Source organism: Caloenas nicobarica, chromosome 1 (genome assembly GCF_036013445.1).
Source record: "Caloenas nicobarica isolate bCalNic1 chromosome 1, bCalNic1.hap1, whole genome shotgun sequence".
In the NCBI taxonomy this organism is placed as follows: Eukaryota; Metazoa; Chordata; class Aves; order Columbiformes; family Columbidae; genus Caloenas; species Caloenas nicobarica.
This window is the reverse complement of record NC_088245.1, coordinates 212,034,160-212,056,993: the sequence shown is the minus strand read 5'-3', so window position 1 is coordinate 212,056,993 and position 22,834 is coordinate 212,034,160. Positions and strand designations below refer to the sequence as shown.

The 22,834-nt window shown below is 45.3% G+C and overlaps 1 protein-coding gene across 1 annotated transcript; it reads right to left on the bottom strand.

Moving 5' to 3' along the window:
- Positions 1-1,133: 1,133 nt before the first annotated feature.
- Positions 1,134-21,862, bottom strand: GDPD4 (glycerophosphodiester phosphodiesterase domain containing 4). Its single transcript, XM_065654823.1, has 15 exons — positions 21,680-21,862; positions 20,724-20,827; positions 19,566-19,659; positions 14,122-14,181; positions 12,463-12,561; positions 11,627-11,720; positions 9,919-10,064; positions 9,469-9,551; positions 8,440-8,590; positions 7,077-7,301; positions 6,105-6,262; positions 4,699-4,846; positions 3,519-3,601; positions 2,014-2,096; positions 1,134-1,176 (listed from the first exon to the last, which is right to left on the bottom strand). Exons 1-15 carry the CDS (start codon positions 21,860-21,862, stop codon positions 1,145-1,147), a joined length of 1,743 nt encoding a protein of 580 aa, XP_065510895.1. The 3' UTR covers positions 1,134-1,144.
- Positions 21,863-22,834: the final 972 nt, after the last annotated feature.

The following is a 22,834-nucleotide window of genomic DNA, read 5'->3' as shown; positions in this document are numbered from 1 at the left end:
AAATGTCTATAGCCTGATTCAGGCAAAGACTACTGTTTTCTTCCCCTTTTCCAGTCTGACGGAATAAGAACAAAACAGGATAGGAGAACTAAAATGTATTTAAAACAGCACTTGCAATTTACCAAAAACATGTGTTCTTATTATCTGTTCAAGTAGAAATTTATGGCTTAAACCTGAGAGATGCTCACATCTCCCTTGCAGAACAGGGCATGGAACCCCCTTCCTTCTATGTGCCAGTAGCCACTGGGAGAAATGAAAATCAGAATAAATCCCCAGGTGCAGAGTGTGTATAGAGACCTTCCCAAGGGAAGAGCGAACAGGACACTTGGTGGGACCAATCCATATGCAGCTCAATTCTTCTGAAGAAAAGGGTTGTGTTCCTGGTCATAGTCCCAGTAGTTAGATGGCCAAGGCACCAAAGAGTCCTTCAGCATCCCTGGGAGGAGATGCCCTTGCCCACAGCCAAGGGGAACGGACTGTTCTGTCAGGGTTTACGGCAGGGCAGGGATGCGGAAAGGGAAAACCTAAGCTGCCCCTGGCTGCGTTCTGGAGAAGCACAGACCATGGTGAGCCAGCCAGCAGCACTTGACCATCATGGTGGGGTTGGTGTGGTCTTGGGGCTGGAGGAGACATGTGAGGAGGGAGGGAGTGTGTGGAGAAGAGGCTGGTCTGAAGAAGAAACATGGGCAGCCATGAAGAAGGAGGACCAGGGGATGCTCAGGTGTTTGCAGTGTGTGCTAAACACAGCTGTGGAAACATAAGGCTTACGGATGCTGGGAGGATCACAGGATCATTGCCCTGTGGGATGCCAGTGGTCTCAGAGGGAGATGGTGGCTCCCACGTGGTTGCTGCATCTCATCATGGTGCACAGCTTCTTCATGGCTGCAAATCCATCTGTGCTCCCCAACAACCCAGGGATCCCTGCTAGCCATGCGACTATGAGAAAAGCTGTAGGAGAGGAAGCTCAGTGCTCATCTCCAAGAGGGTCATGCAGGTAAATGGCTCCTCCTCACCAAGAGGATCTGAGCCCCCCAGATGGACCCCTTGGTAGGCTGATGTTTGCATTGCAGGAAAGAGCAGCATGGAAGGATGTGCCCTCCAGTCCTCATCGAGATGGCGGGTCCAGATCCCCTCCCCGTCCATGTCAGGCCATGGTGGCAGGCATGTCGCTGAGCTCTGGAAAAGGAGACATGCAGTGAAGCCACCCAAACATCTGCAGCTGTTTTATCAGCCATCACGAGCAAACAGAACCTGGCTTAAAATGCGTGCAGCCCAGGTTGGGTCATTTTGTCTGGATGACAGCTCCATGGGGGCAGACACCTGACGCATGGGAGGGTCCCCGGCCAATCCCACCCCACCTTGCAGACTCAAGAGTGCTCAGCACCACTGGGCTCTCTTTTCACAGCATTGCAGAGTAATGCATTTGGGTAGGACATCTGGAGGTCTCTGCCCCAACCTCTGCTTGAAGCACAGCCAATTAGATCAGACTGCTCAGGGCTTTGAACTTCTCTGAAGGTGGATATTCCCCACTGTCTGGGACTTTGTTCCACTATCTGACCACCCTCATGGGGAAGATTTTACTCTTGATGTTTAGTCAAAATTTCCAAGGTTGAAGTTTTTGCTGTTGTCACTGCACATCCAAGAATCATTTGGTTCCATCTTGTCTACACCCTCCCATTAGATGGTTGCAGACAGTGATAAGATGCCTCTTGACCTTCTCTCCTGCTGTGCAAACCCAGATCTCAAATGTTTCATCCTCCAGCTTAGTGGCCCCACTGAGCTCGCTCCCATTTGTCACAGTCTGTTTGGAAAGCCTGAATTGGACCCAGTGCCTTGATGTGGCCTCACCAGTGCTGAACAGAGAGGAGAAAACACTGCCACCTGCACCCGAGACAACCCAGGATGCAGCCATCCTTCACCACAGCATGGGCACCCATCACCAACCCATCTACCAGGACGCTGGTGCCCCCGTGGAGATGGCCCTGAGCAGGATGGTCTCCTTGCCCTGCTCACCTGTCCTGAACTTGTTGTAAGTGCCACTCTCCAGCATCGGGTCATCATCATGGGCACAGCAGGAGAAACTTCTCTCTCGCCACCTGCATGAGGCAAAGCATGTGAGTCAGACCACCACTTGTTGTGGTTACCCTTGCAGTCCCTTATGCCCTGGGCACCTTTTTTCTACTTTGTCATGGCAGGAACTGCCTTGATATTTTGGGGTTTGCTCAGGTCCTTACCAAGAAGGGACTCCAGTGCATGACTGATGACTAAACATCCACACTTCACATGTGCAACAGTATTTTGAAGGCAACTTTGTGACTAAGCCCTCTTTGCTAAGAAATATTTAAGAGCTCAAAAGCCCCAGACAGGGAAATTTAAAAGCTGTGATTCTGGTGCATTCATAAACCTGACAAAGAAGACCACACAGGACCCTCAGGCACTGCTGATGGTCTTTCACCCCCAGCAAGGCTGGGAATGCCCTTGCTGCAATGCCAGCCCAGAAGAGGTTGTAATTTGGCTGGATCAGAAGCATCTGCAGGGCCCTGGGAAATGCACAGACAACACGAACAGAAGCCTGGAGGAGATGGGCATGGGAAGGTCTGATGGTGGTACGGATGGATTGCAGGGGTGATTGCAAACCACCCTGCAACTTGCAGCCCTGAATCATAGAATCATAGAATGGTTTGGGTTGGAAGGGACCTTCAAAGCTCATCCAGTGCCCCCCCTGCCATGAGCAGGGACATCTGCACCAGCTCAGGTTGCTCAGAGCCCCGTCCAGCCTGGCCTGGGATGTCTCCAGGGATGGTTCATCCACCACCTCTCTGGGCAACCTGGGACAGGCTCTCACCACCCTCAGTAGAAAAAATTTCTTCCTCATGTCTGGCCTTGAAAGCAAGGTGAAATCTTCTAAAGCAGGACCTGGGGAAGGACCAGGTCAGGGTGAGAGGGGAAGGAAGGGAAGGAGCCACTTTGTGCCTGTTTTATGAACCCCAGTTTCCCCAATTATTAGAGATAATGTCTTTGATGGCATGGGAGGAAGCCAAATGCAGTGTCTGTGACACACTCAGACATTTTCATCTGGGAGAATGGATTTCCTCAGGGGTTCTGGCATATGCAGACACCACACAGGGTGTTCAGATATTAACAATGACAGCTTTCCTCCTGACTCAGTCCAATGCAATGGTGTTTATATAAATAGTAAGAATAGAAAAATTAGTTTCTTTCTTAGCCCATCAGCTTTGATAACTGGTTTATGTTGCTACTGCAAATCCACCAAGTCTCCACTGAATCCTCAGGGTAGATGATGCCTGAGTTGCCCAGGTGTAAAGGAAAAATGAGAGCAAGCAGGAGGAGCAGAGAGGTATTTGGAGACTTTCAGGGCTTTCTTCTAGTTCCTGAAGGGAAACAAATTGTTTTAAAGAGTAGTTTTAACACTTCAGATCCCCTGGAAGCATCTTTCCTTCCCTCCACCTGGTACAAAAGATCAGGTTAGCATAGCCATTAGCAACTCAGGTAGTTACCAGTGCAGAGCAAAGATGAGTGAGATGAGGAGCACAGAGGTCAGATCTGTCAGGATCCACATGATGTTGTACTGCTGCGGAGTCTGGAAGAGAACAACAGAGGATGCATCCACCACCAAGGACCCCAACATATTGAAAAAGAGTTGCTCAGGCTCCTTCTCACTGCTCAAATATGGCCCTTCAGCTGCTTGGTTTGCACGTGCAGCAACATCCCTCAGGTGTTTAAAGCATTTGGTGGCATTTCAAAGTGGCCAGTCACCAGCGGGTGTTGGTGACAAATCATCATCCTTCATCAACACAGGTCTGTTCTGTGGCCAAGACGATTGTACTATGTCACAGTGAACATAACGAGGAACTCTTGTTTGTATGGGCAGGCAGTTCACTTCCCTCCGACATTAATGTCAACTGGTGGCATGTCATTTTCCCTGGCAAAACTGTCCTTTAGGGAACACCACAGAGGGTCTGGCTCCTGCTTCAAGTCTAAGATCATCTGAAGATTCATCCTTAGACTGGACCTCCACTCACCCTCACAACGGACTGAAACACTGCAGTTGTCTGGATGGGAGCATCGCGAAATCTACTTCAAGAGTGCGAAGCCATTTATTCAAAGTAGTAGCCTTCAGGCTGCAGGGACTCCAGAGGGACCAGTGCCCCAGGTGTTCCTTAGCCCTACGGGTTGTCCAAGGCAGAATAGGGAATAGACAAATTATGTGAAAAAAAATTCCACCCAACGAGGAAGGCTTATTTCTATGTTTGTTTCCCTCAGGCTTGTGGAACAAGACCAAGTTTGAGAAAGGGAAGCCCTGGGAAGTGAGGAATTTCTGACACCAATAAGGTGCTTCAAAAGCTTAGAAACAGAAATTCTTATGCATCAGCTTGTGCCCTCAGAGGCCCTTTCTTCCCACACAAGTCTCAATATGACTTTTTCTTCCTTATCTCAAGGCCTAAGGTGCAAATTCTAACAAGCAGGGTGCTTCTACCTGAGCCAAGAGAAAAGAGGAGAAGGGTATGGTGATACCTGGAGCAGCTCAGAGGTTCCAGGTAAGCCACTTTTCAACTCAGGTCCTTTTCATGCAAAGGATCCTTTACTCATGCACAAACTGGCCCATGGTGTCCAAAGGTAACCATGGACATCCCAGCCCTACTTCCTACCCATGGGAGGGGGAGGATTTTCGCTTACCATGAGGAAGAGTGGCTGGCTGAGATTCTTCAGTGTGTGGACAGCATTGGTGGTCACAGAGTGTGCCCCAGAGCACCACGCCAGGGAGAAAAGCCATGGCTCACTGATCACATAGAAGTTGGTGGTGATGTTTTTCTCCGCATATTTCCTTTAAAAGACCAAAAGGCAATAACCTTCGTTAAGGTTAGTACTTCCTTTGGGCTGAATCAAGGATGGACAGCAATTTTCTGTGGAAAAGACTTGCTTTAGGACCTACATAAGGAATAGAAAGGAAAACCAACCAGCCAATAATTAATCATTCATAATTGGTCATAACTGAATAGCTGATCTGCTGGAAGAAAATGCAGTTAAAATGTCCAAAAGGTCAAAACTTTGCTTACCCTTCTGCCATATGAATCAACGTAATTATCTGTTTGTAATCTCCCAATAGTGCGTTCAAAACCACCTCAAAACCGGCTACGCATGTTTGTTAATTTCTGCATCAACTCATCTTTCAAGCTCTTAAAAGCTATCAAAACTTAATATGAAGTAAGATCCTACTCTGTGTAATACGAAAGGAATGTATCATCAATATCAACACTTGTAAATCTAACAGGATCTAACCCAAATGGATGTACCTAGGATTTTACATGCTGTGAAAATTATAATTGAGAAAACATGAACGTTATTCTCATCCAAAGAATTAAACTTTTTCTCTTCTTCTTTTTTAAAAATTAGATTACAATGTTTTTGTGCACTTAAAAGAAAAAAAAATCATATTTACAAATGGAGAGATGAACAGGTAATACTGGTTTTTGGTTTGGTTTTGTTTTGATTTTTCATACAAGAGAAACATTTTGGAATTTCCTGCAATGAATGTGGAACCTTCCACTGGGGATATGATGTTTTTAGCATGTCGTGAGCAACAGAGTACTGGTAGTAAGAGAGACAAGAAATGAAATCTCCAAAACACCAGCCACAAGAGGGTGATGGTCTCTCACCACAGCTTTATGCACTCACACTGATGTTTGTGGAAGAGTCACGAGAGGTTAAATAGTTGTTCGTTCTCCATGATTCAGTGTTGATGGGACTGGGAATGGCACGAATAGAAAGACAAGAAATCAAGAGACACCTGTGTTATGCTACCCAGAAGATCCTCAGATACTGGTCAAGTAAATATGGACTTGGGGGCAAGGGAGTACAATTATATGTGCCACCTCTTGGCCACACACAGGGTCAACGGTAGGAGTGGACTAGAGTCCTTCACTCCCAGGATGCAACAGGGATGGCCACCTGATCTAAAGGAGCTCTTCCCAAAATGCTACAGATCCTGGAGCTGGTCACTGGAGGGAGACATTGCCACATGCATGAGGCAAACATAGTCCAGATGCAGCCCAAGTGTCCTTGGGGCTGAAACTCCAACCTACCGGATATCTTCACTGGACATTTCAGTGTAGGCCAGATTGAGTTTGACAATGTTGTCCATCAACAGGTCTTCAACTGGGGCTTTACGACCTATTGTCTGCTGAAACCCAGGAGCAACAGACTGAACAAATGACCTCATGTCGTCCTCCAGCCATAGGACCTGCAACCAACAAGAGGGACCAGTGAATTCACAGCAGACTTAATGATGTGCCCTGCCCTTCACACAAACCCAGTAAAGGTAAGGTCTTGAGGAGCTTGCCCCTGCCTGTCAAATGATGTATTTTTTATGATGATCAAAGAACATTAGGATGCAGGGTTAAAACTTGCAAGTCACATTCATCAAGAAATAAGTACTCACTGTTCCTTGCTTATCAACTTGAAATCAGTGAGCACATTTCACACAGCCCAACAAAAGATGCGGTCTTTGAAATGGGTGAAAAGACAGCTTTGGTTTCTGGGAAAGGCAACAGAAAATATTCTGTTCTCCCACTCTCCCAGCATGGGAGAACTTCAGCAGATACAAATCAGCATAACCCCCCAGACATCAATGGATGCATAACATGATCTGTATGGATTTAGCATTCAACCCAAGCAGGGAATTGCCTGGAGAAGGAGGAAGGCAATGAAGGCTCACAGCTTCATGTGCTTTAATGTAACCCAGGAGTTTCTTTGCAATATATAAAATAAACATGTGTGGCAGGGAGTAGGCTGTCAATTATTATGAAAGGATGCTGTCTGGGGGCTAAGGCATCAGCTGGTATATACAATGGCTTATTTCTTTGTTCTCTGTAAGGTTACACCATTTTGTACCTGCTGAAGCACCAATAGTAGGAATGTATCCCAAATGATGCCTCTTAAAACAGGCGAAATGAAAGGGCCTGGACTTTATACAGGTAAAATCACACAGGGCATGACCCCAAAGTCCCAATTCAGAGAGCAAGAAAAAAGGATACAGAGGAGTGAGGCCACCCTACCAGATGGGGTCTAATCCCCGACTCATTGAGGATGACTTCCAGGGTTCTGTTGATCCATGAGTTCCTATAAGGATGTTTCTCTGGAGGGCGGTAGAGATCAAATATCACAACTTTATTCTGACTGTCTGCGAGGCGCAAGAAATTACTTAGCTTGTAAATTGACTGATTCATTGCCTGGGTTTTATCTGCCCTTGACAGTGAGCCCATGCATGAAAATGGTTTGTCCTAGAAATAAACAGATATTAAAAAAGGAAATCAATCAGGTAGTCGCCTATGGGAGTCAGCTGCATGTAAAAAATCTCATCTCAAAGAGGGAAAAACTTTGACATGAGCCCTCAGTAGGTGAGGATATTTTGTTTTGCTTAGCTCTTCTACCTGAGAAATGAGGAAAATTAAGCCAGGCTGTGACAACACTGCTTCTGGGACAGCTGGCTCTGCTGTGCTGTTTTGTCCCATCGCTGTTATACACAACACCTTGCCAAGTATAATACCTGTTGTCTTCTTCCTCTAGACCATGTGCTCTGCCGCTGCCATGATAAGGAGCCACAAGAACACCCACCAGGCAGTTGTCATAGGTCTCCTAAGCCTAAAGGCCAACTGGACAAAGCAACTGGACAATCCAACTGAAGGATTTCTACTGACTTTGAGTTTTGCCTCAACCAGTTGTCAGGGAACAGACTGCCTTAGCTCATTGAAGTATTGGGTACACTGCTCCTTACAGAACTTGTTTAGAAACTTCTTTATAGAGTTTGCTTGGCATAACTTCTGCAACCTGTGAACTTTCGAACTTTCTGCCTCTTTAAGGAAAAAAGGCCTCAGAGTGGCTCAAGCTACTGGATAAGGGGATCTGCATCCCTGAAGATAAGCGAAGGAATAGAACTGTGTTTAACAGAAGAAGACAAAACAGAAAAATGTTTTAGTTTGGCAAGAACTTATTTTTCTCCAGCTGCAGGTACGAAATAGCAACTGAACGTCAGGACTTTGATTGATGGCCTGCCTGATGGAAATTAAGAAATCCAGTGAAGAATGGGGAGACCCCAGACTCTAATTTTGCAATTGGCCCGGAGTGACGCAGGAAGGGTGGAAATTTGGGTTATGGGCATATAATTATCCAAGTTTTTTTCTGCTAATGGTCCCTCTTCAGGAGGTCCCCAACTCAAGCTGCTCTATGCTGTATCTTGCAAATAAATTGTTTATATAAGAAGAACTTCTGGATTTCCCGACTGACTTTCTGCTGTGGAAAACCTAGGGAAAAGGAACCTTCTTAACACAGTAGTTCCTCTCCTAACATTCATGCTATTAAGTAGTCGCCAGCTGGTGTATCTTGTACATCCAGTTGATGATAGTCCTTTATGGCACTTACCTTAAAGAACCATGTTCCAGCATTCAACTCCTGCAGAGTATCCCAAGAGAATAACGCAGCATTTTGAGCAGTGTCATTGGGGTAGACCTCCTTGATGTTGGTTGTCCTCCTCAAGGTGCTGTCATGCATGAGGAAAGGAACCCCATCGTAGCTGTTGGAGACCAAGAGTTCGGGTCACCTGGAGTGCGGGTTCGTTCATGGTATGAGCAGACTCATGCCAGGTCAGAAGAATACACGGGCCACCAGGAACACAGTAGTACGGCCTCCCTCAATGCAGAGGGTGGGGTAGGAAGGAAGGCTGAGTCTCCAGACACCAGGTTATTTCCAGCTTAAATACTGCTGGGTGACCTTGGAGAAGCCATGCTTCTCTATGCCTCAGTTTCCTCAGGGGCAAAATAGACATGACGGTATTTATGCCTGCCAGCCCCCCCCAAAATGTATAGTAGCTTATGGTTGAAATCTCTTTTTGCTGACACCAAAGTGTTTCTGTGGGTTTCAGAGGACTGAAGCCTAAATGGACAGTGATGAAAAGGCAAAATATTCTCTTATAGAAAGGTGTACATTACTAGAACATCTAAGGATGAGTATTTTTCTCATTTGGTGTCTGAAAACTGCTCGTCCTGCACAGCGTGTTAGCCATTTATGGCTAACATTATGCCCAAAGAGAGGCAATTAAAGATCTAATAATCAGGACAATGCTGTCACAAGTCTGAATATAATTTTCTGCTGGTTTGTAGGCCTGACACAACCCTCGCTGTGCCCTGGAAGTCAGACTAGGGTAGGGACTTGTCTTTATAACATGCAAAGCCTTTAAAATACACTGTAGAAATAATGGTTGTTAAATCAATAGCTACAGCTTATTGACTTGCCTGAGAACAGCCATGCCCTACAGCCCCTATCATCACATGTCAATTGAGGTACCCTGTCCCAGCCATCAGTAAACCCTAATTGCATGGACTTGCACGTCTCCAAAGGCAACTCTTAGGAGAAGCAGCATGTATTCTGTGAGATGTGATGTTTTCCCCTTACCTAATGGTGACATCCGTTTCAAGACCATCCGCGCCATGTTCAATTGTCTTCTGAAATGACATCTCAGTGTTTTCTGGTGCCAGCTGGAAAAAAAAAAAAGTGAACAAACAGATCATTTTCAAACACACTCTGAAGGACTCAATAAGTACTTTCTGCCTCTTTGTAACACCTCTGCTTTTTGTTAAAGGACCATCATTATCTTGTTAAAGTCTACTGTTTGTTTTCTTCCACTTCAGCCACCAAATCCATCTTGTCCCTCAGGAACAGCGTTATCCTTGTTAGTAAACCCATGCAGTGATGCCTTTGGTATGCAGTTCCTAACAGAAATGTCTTGCCTCCCACTCTCCACAAATTTAATGGAAAAAAAAACCTCAGAAGATGATGATGAAAGTAGAAAGAAGCAAGACATAGGGTGAAAAAAATGATGTAAAATAACTTCTCCAGACCTACCATTGGTGCTCCACGGTGTCCAATGAGAGCTGGCTTTGGTCCAAGTGTCCCCATCTCTCTGATGCAAGGAGAGTACATCCCCAGAGGTATCAAGAAAAGAAAGAGAAGGATAGCCAGGTATGGACCAACAATTATCACCTGAACAACTGAAAGAATTTGAAGGAGGAAGGCTAGAGTTAATCCATGTGGTAATGCATGAGTTTGCCTTGCAGTTTGACTTTTAATACAGCCCTCCAGCTAAGTAGCTGTTGGGCTTTGTCCCATCCCTTTTTCCACCCCTTCTTCCATTCCTTCTTCCCCTAATTTTCTCTTTTTCTCCAAGCAATGCAACCCAGGAAAACAAACTGGTCAAAGCAAGGATGTTAGTTGTCCACGTCTGGACTGCGGGTTTTGTGCTTGTATTGCCTTAAAGCAAGACATGGCCTTAATTTCTTTTTCTTTAGAGGTAGTACAATGAAATATCCCCCATCTGTAGAAAAACAATCCTCAACAGAATGATGCTAATATTTTTCTTACTCAGATAAGAACAAAAAACATTTTGAAGTTTCATTCACAGTGAACAAGAGGAGGAACCTTTCTCCTTCAACTATGTTACATCCCCTTAAGATGAATACTTCCCTGGTTCATTCAGATCGCTGTCAGTGCCCTCCTGTGCGTGACCTACAGAACCCTGCAGACTCTGACTGCACGGGTATTGCACCTCAAAAACTTCCCAACTCATTACCTACAGTCTTCTCTGGAGTTTGTTGACACATTGAGCCTTCACCTCAGGGAACAAAACATTTCCTTTGAGAAATGAGCATCTGTGCACCAACATCTCTTTTTTCGAATGGGTACCACCACCCTTCTGCATGTTGTGCCAGTGGCTCTGAAGGAACTTGGGCTCACACCAAGCTGATGTATTGAGCTGACAATCCATTAGATGTGATGGACTGTAATGTTTAGGGTCCCAGCATATTCCCCCCAACCTTCCCAGCTGCAGTTCAATAAGAAAAATCCTGAGCACAAAAAAAACTACTTTCACCAGCCCACTCTGTCGGTGATTTTTATTACAAATTAATATCTGCAAATGGGTGTCATGTAGATTACTTTGACTATATGGAGATACTAAGTCAGAGAAAACCAGCCAGTCCCAGAACCAGGCTCTTCTGCAGTTGTTCCTGGCATCTGGCCTTGTTTTTACACTACTTGGTTGCACTTCTCAGAGGTAGACGGAACTTGCCATGGGACAATACTAGGAACTAGTCAAAAAGATCTTTCCCCATTTCAGCTGGCTTCTCCTGAGATGCACTAGTCTGAAGCAGACTGATGGGACTTGAGACCCCTCCTGAGATGCCAAAGTTGAGTATAGCAAGCAAAGGTCAGCCAGGAGAGCTGCCACTGTCTGTTTTCTCCTGCAGGCGAAATTTCCATGTATGACTCGGAATGTGGGTACTTCTGCTAATATCATCCGTCTCAAAATAGGTTTACTGCCTTGGTGTAAGCCAAAACTGTGCAAGGGAGCATGCAAACAGGGAACAGACCTGGACAGTCAGAGGAGAGGGCACAGCCCAAGTCCCAGACCCCTAATTTCCCTGGGATACACATTGGCTAAAAGTCACCTTCATCTGCAGTGCAGGTGTTGGAAGAAAAGGCTCCTGCATGCCTGTTTTCCCACGCTGATATACATCTTTTTTCATACAAGGAGCAGGAAGCAGAGTTACTGTACCTTTCTTATCTGCTCTGATGGCATGAAGAGCCACAGGCCAGGACAGGAGGACCATGATGGCTATTGCTCCTATGTGGAGATAGGGAGCTGTGATCTGGCAAGGAGAGAAAGGGATTTTAGTTCAAAAAAATGGCCCCCTGGCTCCAAGCTCCTTTCAGGCAGGTCAGAGATCAGAAGGTCTCCCCTCAGCTCCTGTTCTCCAGCTGAACCCCCAGCTCCCTCAGCCGCTCCCATCACACTTGTGCTCCAGCCCCTTCACCAGCTCCGTTCCCTTCTCTCAACTCGCTCCAGCACCTCAAGGCCTTTCTTGGCGTGAGGGGCCCAAAACTGAACACAGTATCCCACAAGTTATCCCACTTGACAACAGCGTTCCCCACCTGCTGCCCAAAATCTCAGTGCTGTCATGCCCTCAGGAGATGAAGCTCTTCTGAGTCGCAGAGCACTGAAATTGTGCTCATGCTAAAGCTGCTGAACTGGCAGGAGCTGATCAGAGGGAAAGTTCTTGCTCCAGCAACCCTGCCAGCCAAAGGGGTCTGATTTACCTGTCCTGGGCACCTGGAAATTAAAACTACACCTACAATATTTTGGAGGAAAAAAAAGGATGTAACTTCTCAAACTGAGACATGTTACATCAGGTAGCTTGAAACTCAACCTCAGGTCTTGGCTTCCTTTCTCCCAATAGGAAATTTTAAGCCGTAATAAAAGGTTTCTCTAAACCATGTACCCTGCCAAGAAAGTCCTGTGAAAAACACTATATGGAATATTTTTTACCATTTACCACAAAACACTTCTATAAACAAGTTGTTCTTTCAAACAGACCTCCAAGCCCCTCTTACCTGAAATGACAGGCGGACAGTTTTCCATTGATCTCCCCAGAGCACCGATAATATGAAAAGGGCTGTGATAGAGAAGCCCAGGACAAGAAAAGTCCCAATCTGGGAAGTTTAAGAAGACAAAAATCAGCTTCAGCATTTCTGCACAGGGTGTGCCATCCATTTGACTCACAGGCTTATTGAAGCAGCTTGGACTTGATAAGTTTAGGATGCATGAGCTTGACTATGTGAGTTCAAAGATAGAGAGATCTAACAGGACTAAAGCCAGACCAACAGCGCTTTTCTGTATGGCAAGACTGATCTTAAGTGCTGGGTACCCAACCAAGTCAGCCCTCAAGGCTCCCTCTATAATCACTGGAGGAAGAGAGGAATTTCCATAGGTGATCTATTCCCGCTTCCTTTATGATGGGAGATGTCCATCTCTCTCTCTGTTGATGTAGATGGAGCCTGGATGATCAGCTTACATTAAATCCCTAACCTGCAGATGGCTGCATTCAGAAGTGATTAACTTCACCCAAAAGGGACAGCAACACAGCTTCCTTGTGCTATGAGCTGCTTCACAACAGGACTTCAGCAACACTTTTGTAATTAAGAGATGAGAGCTTACTTTTTAACCAAAAAAGCAAGGAAGTAGCTCAGTCTTTTCTTGGCTTCTTGCACAGTTTGGTACCAGCACAGTTGTGGTGGCAGGTTCTTCTTGGTACATCATCTATCTGCTGAGGACTACGTGCAAGTAGAAACTGGACCAAAGCCCTAACCATTGTTCAGGGTGATCCTACAGACCAACACCTTAATAATCCACCCCAATCTCCTCCACCAAAGTCACAATTGGTTTTTTTTTACAAATTGTTCTACATCTTTCTGGTTCTTCCGGAAACCAATTTTCAACAGTGAAGATGACTGTGTTTCCATTATTTAAATGACATAACACAAGATCAAGTATCTGCACATTCAGCTATTCCCTTCCACTGCAAGAATTACAATCCCCTAAACTGCATGGCTAGAAGCTAATTTTTTAAATGCCTTACATGACCTCAAGGATTTCTTAAGGAGGGTGAGTCTAATGCACCAATTAGCAGCAACAGCTCTCTCAATTGCTTTCGGCACCTTCCAAATCTCCAGGTGGCATTTCTCAAACCACCCAACGACCAAAGACATAAAGCACTAAGACGCCTTGGAAATGCCAGATTTCTCTTCTGTAGAGATAGAAGCCACATTTTTTTTTTTTTTCACTGCTGCTGGAGCCTACTACAGAAAATTACACTGTGCTTCTCATGGAAACTTTGCTTTTGTCTTCATGTCACTACATGTGGACATGTCAAATATAGACACCATCACCTGAATGAGTCACCACAAGCTCCTTTTGGTGTCAGTGGGGGAAAAGGGTTCTTTAGGTGTGATTCATCTCATCTTAATTTAGATGTCTACCACCAGCTGAATGAGTTGCATCTTGAGAGGATTCGTTTCCCACAACTGACTGAAAAAGAGTTTAGGTGATCACTTCAGGTGGAGATATCATTCTTATGAGTGTCTAAAGATTAACCTCTTCACTTTCTTCCTTCTTGCCCATAATCTAAGATGTTTTTCAAGCTGAGAAACACCACAGACTCAATTGGTTTAAAGCATGGATTAGAGTTACCAGAAACCCCTGACTTATCCCACCTTGTGGCTCCAGTGTAGGTACAGCTGCTGACCTTCTGCAAGCAAACACATCGCTAGGACCTGGGAAATCAAGAAGAGATTGTTTGTATCCTGGTAGAAAACTGTGAAGTATCTTCAGTGAGGCATTTCTGGAATTATTTTTGCATTGGGAAGTCACTTTATACCAGGTCTTCCTGCACAATGTCATGGCTGTTTGCAGGACAGGTGTATGGAGAGAAACGTTTATTGCTACAGCAAAAATGCTTCTGAAATGGCCAAGCACACATCAAAGCTGCCTTGTAGGATCAAAGCCCTTTCCTGGGTAACAAATAATTGGGCACTTTAGGTTACACACTTTTGATGACTTTTTTTTGTGAGTACAAATTCTGAAAAATAAATGATGGCCAGGATCAACTGCTATCGTATATACAGCACTAACCTTGCCTATTTTCTGTGCACTTTTCATGATTAGAGGTGTACCAACCATGGGAGAGAGGTCAGGGACTAGAAAAATGCCCCCAAAGCACCACAAAGACACAGAGTAGACAGCGAAGGAGGCAACACCTCTACAGTAATGGCAGGAAACACAAGAGATGGGCACATCTCAGAACACTGAAAACTGCCTTGGAGGTTAAAAGACTCTGGTTTTTGGTGGCTGGCACGTTCCTTCTTTCTGATGTCAAGTTGGACCCCTTGGGGAGGGTTCCTGTGAGATGTGTAAACCCCCATCAGGGCAGGGAACAGCCCAAGAAGCCTTGAACACCAAGGAAAAAATGACGAGGAAAGCCAGTCGATGGCTCTGATGGAGAGTTTCTTCAAGTTATCCCAGACCTAAGCAACTGATGAACATGATGATGGATTTCACCAGGAGAAGTACCTTCCTGCCGTGAAAATGGACAGGTCTAGGCTCAGGAATCTGAGTGCCTGGGGCAAGATTCCCAGCCACTATATGGGACAATTTAGGGACCAGTATCACCAGATATCAAAGTTTAGAGAAAAAGTATATGTTAGTAGACATCAGTGCTCCACTCAGAAGGATCATTTATGGTGCAGGTCCCTCCAGACTGTAACACAGTGAGATTGTGTGAATACAGATTTAGGGGAAGGTGTTCCGTTTCCCCAAAATGCAACTACAAAGGAATGTAAGTTGTTTTCTATCCATCTACAAACACACTCTCTTTCTAGGATCATGCTGATTTGAAGCAAGATATAAGTTCAGCAGTGAATAAAGATCAGCTTTTAAGTGCTTCTTGACATGTTAGCCTCCTTTAATCGAATTCTACACCCAGGACATGATGAGTAACCATGGAAGCATTTCAGAGAGAATTTAATTACTGCTGAAGATCTTAAGGCAGTCCCATTTAAATAAGGTATTTCAGAAAAAGGAAGAAAAAAGACTCTTTGTCCCTTTTCTGCAAGCAATCTTACACAGATCTGGTCCTTGCCCAAGGTACAGCCAAACACTTAATTCACAGGTCATGCTCAAACGGACTGTCCCCTGTTACTGCAGTACAACTTTTGAATGAATGATGCATCACACCTGGGAACGCCATCAGAGGGCAAGCTCATTTCTATGGATGGAAACAACATCTCATTATCAGCTTACAAGGAGAATGATCACCAGGTTTCTTCCTCAGAGGTGAAGAAGGAACTCTTGCAGTTGCACCGCTGGCCACTGTAGGAGAACATGTCTTGATGGATCAGTGAGTTGATGGGATGTGGACAAGGTCTATCCTGCGCATGCTCTGGCACAGTGAGCTTGAGTTTTCTGTGCTTTCTGTGCACCTCTGAAGTTTAACATCTCAAGCCACAGTCACCTAACTTCATCCTGCTCCTCAAAAGCTGCCACAGGACCTGTCCAACATGATCTTCCATGGAGAGCCGTTGCCTTTAGCAAGGCCCCACATGCTTGCACCTAGAACAGAACTTCTTCAGGCAAAGGGACAACCAGCACCAACCTCCAAACTGCTTCCACACATATCCTGTGATTGCCTAAAACGAGTACACAGACATGCGGGCTTAGGTGACCAATATGTGTCTGACTGGTACTGCTGAGGCTCACACCAAGGTCCCTCTTGTCAGTCCCATCATCTCCCTTAACTTTAGAGACTCCAACACTTGCATTCTTTTCTTCAGTATGAGGTGTGGAAGTGTCTACTCTCCACCACCTACCTGCAAAGCAGTAATTAAGGGATGCTTTCCAGTAGTAAGATAGATAGATTCGCTATAAGGGGGACTGCATCTTTGTCTCCCTCTTTTTGAGCGGGTGCACTGACCACAAGGTTATGCTGCAAAAGGATGGACAACAGACTCTTCACCCCTCTCTACTTCAGCACGGGAATGACCTTGTGCTTACTTCAATACTGCTGGTGAGGCTTAGGCAGGCTCTGAACCTACCGCCACAAGGACGTGGAGGCAGGCACTTAGCTCACCTAAAACATCTGCTCACTTAGGTGTTCACAACAGCAGAATTCAGGTCCCTACACTCACTTTCTAGCAAAAATGCAGCAACTCAGAACTTCTCTGGTACCCCAGTCTCTTAGGGATGGAGGTTTGAGGTCACTTTTTGGAATTCAGTGCAAACGTACTCTTTTGAGTTCTTTCTCAGCCTGCAAATGCAGAGGCCACAACAGACCTGAACCTCTTTATATTGTACAGTTCTGAGTCACCTCCCCAAAACCATTGGAACAAACACAGTTGAACTGCAGAGAGGAAAATAGTAGGATGGTGCTTGAAAAGGTTTTTCCTCTCCACTGAGCATGAAGTGTTCTGCAATTAGACCCCTCAGCTTAACCTTTTAGCTCTAATGGGAATGATAAAATTGGCTTGTAGAGTGATAACAATTGAATTAATTGAAACTGATTGTTTGAAAAAAAATTACAATGATGCATGTGAACAGAGAACATCTTTGCACAGACAGCAAGTGCTTTGTTGTGCAGCATTTTGTTCAGCTGCTGGTGGCCAGTGGGCAGAAGCATGTTTGCTTCAGTGGTTCACAATAAGGTCATGGAAGCAGGCTTGCAGACTCCAGTTGGGTGCCATCATTAAGGAAGAGGGTATGGTGCTCACAAACAAAACCAGACCTACCACTGGTTGCTATAAAATCTCTCTGCTCCAACAAGGACATCAGTGCGCTCTGTTTTCTGATGTGATGGGTCACTGATGCAAAACATCATAAAGAAACGTTGCCTGGGTGAAGGTCTCCGGTCCTTCCTGCAACACATGCAGGAACAGGCTCCATCCAACACTGTTCAACCAGAACATGGGATGTAATTTACCATGTGAGCCTGCGTACTTAGAGATACTGGGAGCATGAATGGTGGTGGTGATTACTTTCCTCGGTCCCCTTTTCTTCAAGACCTAATCCTGTTTGGGTAACAGATCTGATGGCGTGGGACCTCATGCTTCCCAACATCCACTTCTCAACATAGACGCCTACAGAAATCTTGCCAAGTGAGACATGATGACATAGAGATGCAATCAAGCAGGTCAAGTGCCCTTAGAAATACCCAACGGCTTTGGGTGGGTTGCTGAACAGCTTCATGAAAGCAAGTAGCAAATGGACCCTCACTGCAGGGGCTGTGCCCAGAGCAGAGGTACCTCTGTGGTGTTCCTCTTGTAGAACTCCTCTGATAGCATCCAGACTACTTGTATGCTTCCATGTTTATCCACGCTCACCCTCCTGAGGAGGGCAAGTGCTGTCATTAGACAGAACTGAGCTGCTGAGGGGAGGAGGAGGATGTGTCTACGCAATGAAGAGTGGGACCAAGATTAAACTGAACCATGTAGATCACCAGTTTTGCCTCATATTTCCCATTTTCCTTTCTGGCTTGGCTTTGCCCCATCACCTGCCCTGAGTGCTTGTGGCCATCATATTCATGCTGCCAAAGACATTAAACTCCTCTAAGGATGTCCACTGCTTGGACACTTGTTGTTGTTTGGATCCAGACAGAGCATGACCGAGCTGATACACCAGCCCAGGGGTCTTCAGGCTCCCCAAGCCCAGGAAATCCTGTAAAGCCCATTTCTAGCATGTGCTGTGATGGTTATTCTGATCCTAAGGTTGCCTCCAGATCCACAGCCTGCTGAGGTTTGATCTCAGAGCTATCCATGTCACACAGGCGTCTCTGGCAAAGCTTTGGGTTGCCTGAAGTAGCGTTTTACCCACCAAACCACCCACACAGCTCCATGGCCACTGGGAAAGCCGGGTAGTCTTTGCTGAATAATAGACATTGAGCCCTAGAGTCACCAACGTGTCACAAAATCCTTGTAATTAAATATTGTTGTTTGTCCTACTCAGAGCTCAGTTAGTCCACTGCTTTTATGATGCTATTGATTGCCGTGGGCATGGACAAGCAGCTGTCCTCTTTATCACTTTGGTTTCTTATTGCTCGCGCTAGAATAATATCACTATTTATTTGAGAAAAAGGACCCCAGAAACCTATTGTGCTGGGCATTGCATGAACAAAGCAAAAAGAGATTCCCTGCCATGAGCAATTTACAGATTGACTATATCACGACACATCAGGGTATGGGTAAGAACAGCAGGAATTGAAGATAAAAGCTAGTTGTCTTGGTCACACAGGTGAGTCAAAGCTATAACCTCATCCCCAGCACCTGCTATTTCAAAATGAAAGTCTGAGCAGGCGTGAGATTGAACGAGGACTCCAGTCCTGGAGTTAAAGTCATTTTTTAGCCTATAGCTCTGGATGCAGAGGGTGGAAACACAGATGCAGATCTGTCTTTATTTGGGGGGCCCTATGAGAGAAAAGACAGGGAAAAAAGATGACTAGGTAGAAACATTAGGAAATGCCTTATTTTGGCATGTTTCCAGTAACAAGAGCAGACAGTAGATCAGAAGTCTAGAGAAGAATTCACAGGATTTGGAAAAGTGAAGATTTTAGGAATGGTGCCTCTTTGGGTATAAACTTCAGGAGCATTTCGTGACCACGTCTGGAGAGAAACTCTCCAGCAAAGTAGAGAGAGTGAAGGCAGCTTCAGTGATAATGTTGCCCTTCTTCTAATGAGCATTTTTATTCAGGATTAGAGGAATAACTCAGCTTTGATGACATATCACCGCTGCTACACAATTCAGAGCCCCATTCTTCCCTGCTGTCAGAACAACAATTTTTACCTTCCCCTAAATCTAGACCCAGCCACTGCTGGCACATCTTCACTTGAGTTCAAGGAGATATTGAACAAATTAATCGAAGGGAAATCATTGAGGGAAATCACAGAAACTACATCTGTCTCAGAGACCCCCAAGCTGAAATTGGTCATCCTTAGGTGGACCTGGGGAGAAAGTGCCAGAAATACTCATTGTGTTTCAAATCTTCACCAGATATCCACTGTCTAGGGATCATCTGTAGGGACAGGCTGAGATTTGGTATGACACATTAAAGCCATCCCTACGTTTATTTTTTAGGACTATAAATCATGGTCAGCTTACAAGGAGCATTACTTACCAATAACAGCGTGATGTACGTGAACAAGATCGCAGCCACAATCAGCAGAACAAGAGACCAGAGAAACCAGAAGCCCAGGTTCCCATAGTTATACCTAAAAATTAATAAAATATTATGATAGTGTTTATGTTCAGCACATGGACTGGAGGGAAACAACAGCCCTGTTCCTTGAAATTTTGTAATCTTCAAATTAATAAAACAAAGAAGGAGGGAGGGGTAACCTACCTTGCAACAGGCAAAAGTGTTTAAGAGCCTCCTTCCCCAAATCTGTTATTGCATTAGCCACCCGACTAATAACCCAGTGTGCTGCGGGGAGTAAAATACAGGACCAAAATGACGGTCTTGCTCCAAAGAGCTCCTAGTCCGACTGTAAGACACAGCACCTTGCTGCAGACAAGGCAGCTTGGGGAAAGAGTAAAATGACATGACTCAGGCCAACAGCCCGCCTTGTCTGCCTGCGGTTGTTTAGTGCACAGCAGCAAAAAGGTAATTGGAGTCAGGTCTTGAAGGAGAGAACACCGGAAAGCTGGAGGAGCTGTAGAGGGATTGCCCTGGGAGACAGAGAGGGAAGCTTTGCTTTTTATCCAAAGGCTCAATAAAGATGAATAGTATCGTTACAGCTTTCCTCCCCATAATATTTGAGCTGGTTTAATTTAATTTTAGGGGCCAGGTTTGCATAACTGTAACCTACGCACCGCAGAAGGAAAGGATTTGCATAAATTCCTGCCAGTTATTTCTTACTTTCAAGCTTGGGAACATGCAATTCTCTTTGCAGTGAGATAGCTGGTGCAATGGCTCTGATGCCAGCCATTGCATTTCTTCAGAAGGAACAGGGAGGATAAAAAAAGACTTGGAGGAGGAAAGGGAAGAGCTATTTAGTCCCTTTCACTCACAATTTTTGTGACGATGATTCTCCCTTTTCTACGAAATTCACACTTGCACCTAAAAACTGTAGCCAAACGAAGGGCAGAGCCTCAGCACCTCTGAAGTCACTGGACATTCAATTTGGATGCTGTAACCAAGAGCTTAAGAAGCCAAATCTTTGGCTCATGGCTAAAGTGCCCTGCGGCAGACGAGCTGCTGGGGAGGGTGCTCATCTCTTCCCACCACCCTGGGGACCTCCTGAGGAGCAGAAGAGGAGAAAAAGATGGTACTCACCAGTCAAAGTTATTGTAGTCATTTTTTGCTTCACTCCACATGTACAGAAAGATCAGAGAAAAGCAGAAAGCTCCAACAAGCAGAGGGAAAAAGACACATTCCCGCTGAACAGGGAGAAGAGAGACAAGTGGTCAAAGCATGCGGAGCAAATAACAGATACTTTTAGTCTTTTAGTCTAAACAGATACTTTAGTCTAAAGCCACATAAAACACGTGGCTTGGTGCTGGACCTCCAGAAGCAGAGGTGCGGATGACTTCCCCCCATGCCCTCTGTGACCAGGGAGATGGCCTCAAAACCATACTCTACTGTATTTATTTTTCAGGGAAAACAGATCTCATGACTCAAATGAACAGGATTTTAGCCACCTTGTTTGAGAGAGAATTGCACTATGCAGCAGCCCTCTTCACAATTTTTACTGCACACCCAGGCCAAATTTTCTTTCTTTAATTTGAACCTATGGCTTTGAGATGTTGCACTGGCCTGGAGGCTTTGGTGCAAGGTCCTTTCCTGCCACCACACATTTGGTGGCTGCCTGGTGGCACAGAAAAACTGAGCCTGCCACGGAAGCACAGCAATACATCCATCGCTTAGAGCCAAAATCTAAGAATCTAATTGGATATTAGGAAAAATTTCTTCCCAGAAAGGGCTGTCGGGCATTGGAATGGGCTGCCCAAGGAAGTGATGGAGTCACCATCACCAGAGGGGTTTAAAAGATGCATAGATTAGGTTTTTAGGGACATGATTTAGTGGTGGCCTTGGCAGAGTTGGGTTAACAGTTGACCTCGATGATCTTAAAGGTCTTTTCCAACCAAAATGATTCCATGATTCTAACCCAGTGGGCTCCAAATGATGTCGGGCAGGGATGCCTTTGGCCCACAACATCAACCACTTGTCAGCTTGGACTGACCCATCCCTACACAGAAATCAACATCTGTGCTGATTTTGAGTTAATTTACCGTCTTGCAGCAGCATTTCCCAGGCTCGGTCCTTCTGCGCTGGTACCGCTTCCACCGGCAGCTGTAGAACCCAGCCAGGCAGGAGATGAAGGGCTGATGCTCGTACCTCTGTAGCAAGCGCCGACGTACCACCTTCAGCTTCCCAAACTTGAGCCTCTTGAGGCTGGTGGAGCTGGCCTCCATTGGAGTGGCTTTATCTCATCTTCCTCCTGAAATAAGACCACAAGTTTTATGGGGAGACTGTAAGCCACGTTCCTTTTGGATAAGTTTTTCACATCAGAAGAAAAGAGAGGAAGATTTCCCCAGAGGATGCTGCAACCATCAGGTACTCCTGGTTGTAACTCATGTGCTCTGAACCACCTCTGAGGGAAATCACACAGTCTGTGCAGATTCCCAAATTATGTCATACGAACCTGAGCCTAGGCTTAGCCATGGGAATTAATTCAACATCTCTGTGACCCATATGCAACCGCCTACCAACTTTACTAGCTCATGTAGGAAAGGGACTAAAACTCTCCAGGTGCACAAGTCTCTTGTCCTGGCAAAACTGCAGCACTGTGGAGAATGATCCCTTAATTAAAAATTATTTCCTGACTGAAAAAAACTTCATTTGGCACAGTTTTTCAAGGGTAGAAAGAATAGCTGTAAAGATGCACACAAGGAGATCTGTTCATAATCAAGATTTTAAACCAAGAACTTGGTGGTAAATCACCACCAAAGTGAAGCAAATAGCACAGGGCTTTGTGCCAGCAAAGAGAGCTTCACTGAGCAAGGCGCTGTCAAGATGGCAAGGAAAGGTTTAGAAAAAGAAGTCTTGCTTCAACATGCAAAGAAGCACCATTATCCAGCACTCTTTAGAGTAAAAATAGCCAGAGATGCCTTTCTGTTGCATTAAAAACTGCCATAGTATCCTTGAGCCCATACTAACCATGTTCACAAGCTTGCATATCTGCTGCAAAGTCCCAGCTTTGGGGTCCAATTTCCCTGATTTATCTGGAGTAATAACAGTCATTTAAGAACACAATGAACCATTTGCTGCATTATACCCATGGATGAAATGTACATATGAATTGTTTGCAATTAACTCAGAGTCTGATGTGTCTTTGCAGAAATCAGTGGATAAATCATTGCAAATTGACACTTCCAAAAAACCGA

Excerpts from the sequence above, each read along its gene's own strand:
- GDPD4 (XM_065654823.1), bottom strand. The coding sequence starts at position 21,862 with ATGGAGGCCAGCTCCACCAGCCTCAAGAGGCTCAAGTTTGGGAAGCTG. Across the intron at positions 20,828-21,679 it reads GGAAATGCTGCTGCAAGACG|CGGGAATGTGTCTTTTTCCC; the intron begins GTAAATTAACTC and ends CTCCCTGTTCAG. Across the intron at positions 3,602-4,698 it reads GCCAGCCACTCTTCCTCATG|ACTCCGCAGCAGTACAACAT; the intron begins GTAAGCGAAAAT and ends GTTCTCTTCCAG.